Source organism: Lissotriton helveticus, chromosome 10, assembly GCF_964261635.1.
Source record: "Lissotriton helveticus chromosome 10, aLisHel1.1, whole genome shotgun sequence".
Taxonomy (NCBI): Eukaryota; Metazoa; Chordata; class Amphibia; order Caudata; family Salamandridae; genus Lissotriton; species Lissotriton helveticus.
Window position 1 is genome coordinate 214,178,698 of NC_136071.1, and position 9,408 is coordinate 214,188,105.

At 41.0% G+C, this 9,408-nt stretch overlaps 1 protein-coding gene across 1 annotated transcript in view; it reads right to left on the reverse strand.

Moving 5' to 3' along the window:
- TMEM130 (transmembrane protein 130) overlaps positions 1 to 3,073 on the reverse strand; it is a 227,667-nt gene extending 224,594 nt beyond the window's left edge. Inside the window, exons 1-2 of the mRNA XM_078662700.1 lie at positions 3,019 to 3,073; positions 1,873 to 2,184 (exon numbers count right to left, since the gene is read on the reverse strand). Coding sequence (XP_078518826.1) covers positions 1,873 to 2,184; positions 3,019 to 3,073 — 367 coding nt within the window. The remainder of the gene's footprint in view (positions 1 to 1,872; positions 2,185 to 3,018) is intronic.
- Positions 3,074 to 9,408: the final 6,335 nt, after the last annotated feature.

Below are 9,408 nucleotides of genomic sequence, written 5' to 3' on the forward strand. Positions count from 1 at the left end.
AGGTATCAGTAAATATGAGAAGGTAGTCCCATTTTTCTTTGGCAACAGGAAAACGTAGGCAAAATCCATATGATGCATCAAAAAGTAAATTGCTGCGAGCCAAAAGACGGGGGCAATCTAAAACAGCACATTGTTTGCTACCAAAACATTGACCACTGAGGACTTCAGCATCTGATTATTCTGCTACACAGTCTATTGCAATTCCTTGCACACAGTCTATTGTAATTGTAATATAATTTGGCTAGTAAACCTTCATCTTCAGTTAAAAGAGCATTTCATAACAGTGGCCCCTGAACATACAATTATCAACAATATTGTCAACCAAATGGTCATTTATTCATAAGAGCAAATATAAAAACCAGTATCCATCCATGAAGTAGGTGAAACAAACATGCTTGGTGCTCTCTCAACATCAGTGATATACACATGTGACAAACAATGATCAAAGGTCAGTATCTAAAAAGCAAGAATAGCACTGCCCATTATCAATAAGTCTGTAATATAAGAAAGGGTGTATAAGTCATGTTGACATTACATTCCCTATCGAATGACTGTTTCATCATCAGGACTCCGTTATGTACAAATGATCCCGATATTCATAACGACAGCAGGTCTTATGTATGTACTGAAGGAATATGAGATGAACCTGAAGAAATATGCGATGGACCAAAAACCCAGAAATGGTACTCCTCCTCTTAGTGAAGCAGGGTTCTAATTGCAGGAGTATGGGGTCAAGCACTTAATAAGAAAATCCCAAAACGGGTGTGGTACATAAGGAGCATCCCGATGGGCGAAGAAAACCAAGGAGAAGTGAATGCAGCTTTCTCCTTCTGAGCCGTTGGGAAGCTTAAATTGTATGCGCCCACTCTCACATTACAGCTTTCCTTCCTTGGGCCGCCTGGACACTGTTATTATCAGTAGCAGCTGCTGCTATGAAGCAGCAGTGAGGTAGCGAGGGGGAAGGGGGTAGGGTGGTTTAAAACGCACACAAAAAAATAAACACTTAACTGTCGGCCGGGGCTGGCCGGCTGACTGGCTACCTCCTCTCCTCCATCCTCTCGTCCTCTTTCTGGCTTTTGTGTGAGCAGGAGGCACCCAGGCTCAACTGAATCAATCACAACCGTGCAATGCAGCGTTGTGATTGGTCTGAGCGCCAAAGATCGATGTGAGATAGGGAATGGGAGCCTGGGCATGTTCTCTAACCAGGCTGTAATGCAGCCTGGGTGGAGAACATGCACAGTGTGCATGACTGTTTGACCGGCCCTAGATGGCTAGCCAAACAGTCATGGGCACTTAAAGAGTGCCACCACTCCTCCCCCCTGAGCTGCCCAGCCCAGCCCTGCCCAGCTCCACAAAACTACCTCAGGAAGGAAAAATAAAATGATAATAACCTCGAGTTATTATCATTTTAGCAGAGGAGCCACCCCTGGTTATTATATTGAGCTCCTCCCTGCAGGGCCGCTTTCACTTCTCTGCTTTTCTTCCTGCTTTGCATTGTTTTATTTTCCACAGATAACTCCTAATGTGGACGTTTGCAATGACCTTGACTAAAAGGCAGGTTTCTTCCTGTGCATGATGACCATTGTTTGTTTTCCCTCCCTCGTTTTCAACTTGGCAGAGATAACCAGAGATTGCAGCACTGTGGTGTCAAGGGTTTCTGACAGTGGAGCAGGTTGAAGCTCTGACATCAGAATCCCTGTATAAGCTCAAACTAAGTAAGGGATCAGAAATGTAGATTTAGTTGAATGGGAGCTCTGGCCTACTAAACTATAAAATTGTCTCTAAATCTACAATCAGAATGACATATTAAACATGGCATGCTATGACAGCTCACACTTTCAAATAGTATAATGTATTTTATGAATGCCTTACCTGTTATCTGTATTTGGGTGAAGTTTTTTGCAATGGGAGGGCAAGAATGGCACCCTGTGCGAGTCACCCAAACTGAAATGGAGTAGTTTCCTGGAGATTTAGCAAGCAATTTAATCTCTGAGCTAGATGTATTTTCATATTCTGCTGTTAGAACCAAGGGTGTATGAATCCAGTGGAAGTGATATGGCCTGTGGCCCTCCATGGAAATAGAGTTGCCACCAAGAACCCTTACTGTGGCAGTAACTGTGGCCTGTGCTCCAGTTGTAATTGGATCATCGGCGTGTATTTCCAGAACATGTTTCATTTCAGAATCTATAATCCAAAAAAAGTCATCAATTAATAATACACACAAAAAGTTTGTCTTTTTATTTAATTTAGGGAGGCTGAAGGGAGGGCCAAACATAGCTATCTACCCAGTCATCAATGCTTTGGTCCAGGACTTTAAGATATTATTTACATAGGTGAATACTGAAATATTACAACATGAAGTTACATAAACTATGTTATGCTATGCAAGGCAGAAAGTGGATTCTAAATGGAAAACACACTTCTTCACTGATCCAGCAGTTGTGAGTAATAACCTCAATGTATAAATCATTGATTGCAATAAATCCTGAAAGTAAAAAGATCGAATACTCCCTTTATAAAAAACACCCATTGTTGTAAAAATTCAAGTGTAAGTTAATGATAAAGACCAAACAGTTGTTTACATCAACAGTATCTAAATTGTTTAAAATAAAAAATAAGATTGATTGTGAAATTTCATAAGATTGCGGATATAGGAATTACTTTGAGCATTAAAACAAAGATTGACAGCCTCTTCGATTGTCATCAAGTTAAATTCTCTAAAATAGTCCCCTAAATACTTCTCCTGAATGGCCAAGAGCTTAGGGCATAGATAAATTAATTATCCTATTGACTCATGCTTACATCCACACAGCCTATATCGCAATAAACCAGGGCAGGAAATACTCCAAGATCCTTCAAATTGGTCAAATAAAATATACATTAATCTAAACCTTACATTTTTTATTTTACATCAAGTTCCAAAATTGATGTAATATATGGTTATCTTACAGTGACATAGGAATCTGAAAACGAAATCTACATCTCTGTATTTCAGTGATGCTAGAAAGTATTCCTTACCGCTGCTGGCCAATAGAGAGTCCTTTATTTGTTTCTTTTGAATATCCTTAGCCATACCATCAAGTGTAACTAGCAGGGGTAGAATGTGTGCCTCCATTGAGTCCTTTAACGTCAAAAGGTTCAGACTTCCCCTTGTATCTTTGTTAGTATTTATTTGATCAAAATGAGTTTCTTGATGGAGTCTGCATTGGCCCTGCTGCAGTCACAGACATCATTATTTATTACAACCATATGGAGTGCGTGTAGTGATGGAATATCAAGTTTGAGACATAGCATGCTATGAAAGGTTGCCTACCGAAGATTAAACAAGGATTGTATTGCTTGCATGTATGTGGTGTTCATGCCCAAAATAGTTTTTAAATAAAAAATTGTGATCCGTACAGCAGTGATGAAGTTATTTTTGTGTTGAACACTTTGATTGTCTGAATAGTTGCCTTTCCTCCACCTTTTGATGGAGTTGATTACTACTCCAGCTTTTTGTCACTTTGATTGAATTTGCAAGCGCTGTTTTATAATCTATGTTCACACCAATATGCTCATAGGTTCCTACTTTGTCAATTTGTGCCAAGCCAATTTTCCATATTTTTTGTTTATTATGTTTCCTGAAACACATTACTTTTGTTTTCATTTGAGTGAACAAGTGAAAGCTCCAGCAGTTGTGGTCAAGCACTGGTGACTATGGGGCTTATTTACAAGTCTCTTGGACCACTGGTGCATGGCTTTTTATGATGCTTCAGCAACCCAGAGGGCAGACTCTTTTTTTTTGTATTCCTCATACACCAAAGATGGTTATTCTAGATAGGGAATCCCCCCCCCCTCTCTCCTGTATTTAAGATGTTCCGCCTTCGGTACCCAGCCCTAAGGAGAGAGAGAAAGGGGAAACCCCTCTAGCTTATACTGTTTGCTTAATCAACTCCAATCCTCTTTAACCGAGGAGCACTTTATTGGATTGGAGAAAAAGACCCAACAGTACCCAGGTGAAATCATTGGAATATCCTCATCTATTCCGCCATGTCACAAGGGCCGCCCAGATCTTATCATAGCTAGTGCTATCGCAGGCCATATCCGATTCGCTGATATAGATGACATATTTCAGGCAATCTGAAAAAGTTGGGAGGTTTACGTCCTTCCAGGATCTGCATATTTCCCGTCTTGCTAAGATCATCACATAAAAAATAAATTTAGCCACCATGTCATTCGGATGGTATTCTGCGACTAGCCCAAACAGAATTGTCCTTGGGGTAACCACAATTCGTATTCCCAGTACCTCAGCCAAGAACTCTTCTATTTTAGACCAGTATTCTATGAGCATTGGGCATTCTGCGAACATATGAAGATCATCAGCGGCAGGAAATTTGCATCTTGGGCAAGCATATTCTAGGCTCTTAAGTTTGAATAGTTTTTTCGGTGATAGGTATACTCTGTATAGAGTAAAGAGGTGATTCCTTTTGAGGGGGGCGGACTTAACTACAGAGTTTAACATTACAAAGGAGTCTGCCCACAGGTCTTTCAGGTTATGATCCAAGCCCACAACACCACACCACAACTTTTGAATTTCTAACTCTGTCACTCCCTCTGCCTCCAACATAGCCCAGTACCAATAAGATATCTCTTTTTTCCATCCCCCCTTTCTATTTACTAGATCGAACTTTGGATTTGAAGTATTGGAAACCCATGGTATAGTGGCCCACCAGGCTGAAAGCTGATAATATTTAAACCTGGTAAGTGTTCCCCCTGTTAATCTAGAGAGGGATTCCCAGTCATTAAGCTGTGAGTTGTTTTGTAGATCTCGTCTCGCCAATACATTATACCTGCTCATCTGAGGGGACGTGATAACTGATCTTTAAGGCACTCGGGTGTTCCCGGAGAATCCCATATCGGAGCTTGGGACGTATAGTAAGGAATTCCCAACTTTCTTCTAAGAAATATCCAGTTTTTTAGAGCCGTACCCAGGATCTTTAATCTCACTTTCTTGTAGAACCTAGGGTCGCCAAACTTAAATAAAAAAGTATTCATGCCCCTGCGGAATGCCATGCAATAATGCCTGAAACAATCGGCCTAAAGATGATGTGTCAGCCCTATCTGCCAATAATCTAAAGTTTTTAAAATGAAAGGAATGGCAATAAATAAGTATATCTGGCAAAACTAAGCCTCCTGATTTTAATTTTCTTCTCAACTTCTTTCAGGATATTCTCGATCACTTCGAATTCCAGATGAAGGAACCAATTTTCCCCTGTATTTTCGCTATATCTTTCGGGCTAAACATTAGTGGAATCGAGTTGAACAGAAAGGTAATTTTGGGCAAGATGAGCGTCTTGATTAAATTTACTCTCCCAAAAATATTCAACTGGAGACCTGACCAACGTTGTAAGAGGCCACATATCTCCGTATAGATTCTATCTAAGTTTATTTTAGATAACTCTGTGATGTCTTGAACCAGATATATTCCGAGATATCTCATGCGTGATTTTACCTCCGGAAGCACCACCTCCTGATTCCACTGCATGATCTCCGTCTTTTCTTTATTTATTTTATAGCCCGAAATAGCCCCAAAAGCTTCTGCCTGGTCAAAAAGTCGGGGGATTGCCTCATCTGGGTTAGAAGTAAACATTAAAAGATCGTCTGCATATAAAGCAAAATTTAAAGACAATTCTGCAATATTAAAGGGTTTAATCAGACTATCTGATCTTAGCCGAATAACAAAGGGTTCAATGTACAAATTAAACAATAACAGAGAGAGAGGACAACCCTGCCTGGTGCCACGTGATATTTTCACCCAATCTGTGAGGAGACCATTGACAAGAATGTTTGCCTTGGGATTAGAGTAGAGTGCTTTAATTGATGTTATAAAATGTATGGGGATACCAAATCTGGATAGTGCCTCCCATAAATAAGACCAATTAACTTGGTCAAATGCCTTAGCGGCATCAATGGCTACAATAGTCAGGGGGAGTTTCTTGTCGGTAGCAACATCTATAGCAGCGATGGCCTAAAAGGTCAGTTCGTTCAATTGCCTACCCGGCATGAAGCTCCTCTGATCCTCATGCACCACAGTTTTAATAACCCTGGCCAATCTCGCTACCAAAACCCCCACAAAGATTTTATAATCTGTATTTAGCAGCGAGATCGGCCTGTAAGATTCGATGACCAGAGGGTCCTTATTGGGCTTCAAAATCAGGGTGACTGTAGCTTCTGACCAGGTGTGTGGAGTAATCTCTCCTGTCAGGTGTACTTTATTAAATAGAGTCGTAAGAATAGGAACAACTATGTCGGTACCTAGTTGATATATTTCAACCGGGAGCCCATCAAGGCGGCTGCTTTTCCTTTTTTATCTGGTTGTATACCTCTCCCTCTTTAATAGCTGAGCTCAAAAAGGCACTATCTGTCTCTGATAGCTGAGGTACCTCCAGCTGCTTAAGCCAGTCTGGAGCTTCTTGAGACGAGGAATCATTATTCTCTGTATAGCGATCTTGCATAAAGAGTTTAGATTCCTCAGAGATCTGAGCGTTGTCATACAATAGGGCCCCCGTAGCATGTAGATTTAATCCTTTTATTTGATTTCTGACTCTATCTGACCTAGTCTTCCAAGCAAGAAGGCGTCCACATTTTTCTCCGTAGGAGAAGTTTTGTAATTTACTAGCGTCCCACCTGTCTTTAATTACTTTGTCTAAATTCACCTGGTACTTGGCTTTTAGGCCACCTATCTCCCTCTGTATATTAGCCAAGTTAGTCTGCTGATTCAATGAGGCTCTCTGTAACTCCTGTTCTTTTTGTTTTATTGAAAGGAGAGAGTCTTCATCAGCTTTTCTGTTGGCCTTATTTCTCTTTATCGTAAAGGTGGTTAGGAGCCCCCTCAGGTAGGTCTTAAAGGCCTCCCAAACAATTTGGTCGGGTGCAGTACCACTATTGAACCCAAAGTATTCAGCCACCAGCTTGACCAGATCATCTTTTACATCATCTCTTTGGAGTATTGTTCTATCAAGGGTCCATCTTCTTCCTTGCTCCCCCTGTATAAGCTTAATCGTTATTTCTACCATTGAGTGGTCTGATAGCGGGGCTGGGATGTATAATATGGAATCGACCGCTGAAAGTAGATTCTGCTCTACCAAAAAGAAGTCTATTCGTGAGTGGTGTCTATATCTATGACTAAAAAAAGAATAGTCCCTTCTTTTGCCATTTTTAATCCTCCATACATCTAATAGATTATGGTCTTTCATGATATTTTTGAGCTCCGTTTTTGATTTATGTGGAGGGATAAACGTGGCCCTAGAGGTGCGAATAAGATCGCCAAAGCTCTTAAGGGGGGGGTTTCCTATGGGAGGTGATGGGAGGTGGAGGGGGGTGAGGGTGATAAAAGAAAAAATGATTCCTCATACAGCCATGAAGGTCAATAAGATTATGAAGCATTTTTTTTTTGTAAGGACAATGATAGATACGTAAAACTAAGGCCAATATCTGTCTATTGGAAGAAACTCATCTTGAGTAGCAAGATTGTAAGCTAGCTTTTAAAAATCAAAAATGGATTCAAGATCTTCTTTGCTCCAACCAAAAGGGAAATACTAGAGGAGTGGCGATGATAAATTGAGCCAATAGTGGGATTAGAGTAGAGAAGTATGAGACTGACTGTTCGGGCAGATGGTTGACCGCATCCCTAGTCTTAGATAGATCTCGACTGGCCTGCGCAGTATATTACGGGCAAACCAAGACTTCCCAGAATTTCTGATAAGTCTTAAATCTAGTCTCTCTGACCTAAACATGCCTGTTATTTTGGGGGGCGATTTCAATTTGGTCTTTGATGCCAGAGTGCAGACTCTTAACTATAAAGCCCACTCAAAGCCACTTTGTGTGGCTTTTCTGGCCTTGTAGATATGGTGTAAGGCAAAGCAGCACAAGTAACTGAGTTACCTTAGACTGAATCTGGGGGGGACATTCCATGGGCATTGTGGAGGATTTCCCCATTCAACGCCCATGGGTTTTGGCACATTCCCCATCTGTAAATGTGGGAATGCGTCCAAACTGTACACCTCCACAGTGGAGGCATAACAAGGATAAATAGCTTTATTCCTCCTCTTTTTTCCTCTTCCTCTGAATTTTGCAGCACACATAGAAAGAGAAAAAAGTCTCAATTAATTGTTTTTGTGCAGGAAGGTGTCCCTTCCTGCGCAAAAACAATCCTTCTAACAATGCAGACACCCTTGCACCGTGATGCAAGGGTGCCTGCGTTGGGGCTAGGCACTAAATTGTGTGCTGGTGCAGACAGAAAGGACAGGAATGCACAGTATATTGTAAATATGGTGCATTCCTGCCCTTACGAATTGACGAAGGGCAGCGCAGCAAAAAGACATACAGCGCTGCTCTATGCCAATTTATTGTAAATTAGGCCCCTAATTTATAAACTCACGTGTCCATGGAGGTAGTGAAGGCAAATGAAAAGCTTAGGCAGGGGATAAAGTTGAGACTACCTAAAAAATCGTAACATAAGCAACACTGAATGACATGATAGAAATTTGAAGGAGACTCACCCAGAGCCTTCAGGTAGGATAGCACCTCTGGTTACGTTGAGCACCGCCTTGCTACTTTGATTATTGATTATTGTTATATTAATTAAAATGCCTGGGTTGGGAGTCAATATCACTGGGCACAGCGCTGCCACCTGTCTTTGAACTATATGATTATATGAATCAATGTCAGACGTGGTTAGAAACACTCCCTGACTTCACAGCACAGTTGTACACAGAATGCTAATACCAGGGATCAAGATTTATATGAGGCCGCAGGAGGGTGTAAAAGGCCTCTGGTATACAGGAATATGGGTCTGATTTAAAGGTTTGGCAAATGTGTTACTTTGTCACAAACATGACAAATATGCCATCTGCTTTATTACAAGTGCACTATACACTCTGGCACATCCAATAAGGTGGGCACGATATCTATCAGGTTTGTGATGGAGGCCCTTTGTCTTAAATTTAGGATGTGCACCCTTATTATCAAAGCCCAAATATTGAGGGAGGCGAATGTCAAGGACAAAATATCGAATCAAAAATATTTAAAGGTATGTATAGATTTTCCATACCCCCATATATGCAGGGACGATTTCTCCATTAGGGCTCTGGGACTGCACCCCCATGAAATTCCGATACATTCCTTTACAAATATTAAATAAATCAATTTATTTAGAGAAAGGATCACATCTCTAAACAAATCAATGTTTTTGAGTCTGGGCTGTCTGTTTTAGGCTGCCTGTCCCACCTCACTCTGAAGCAGGAGACAGAAGCCAGGCAGTAAATCAACTTTCTGAACTGTGACACATGACGCACGGCTTACTGTTCTAAAGTCCTTCATTGCCATTGTTGTGAATGGCAGTTTCCGCTATAGGTAAAAGACGCTCTC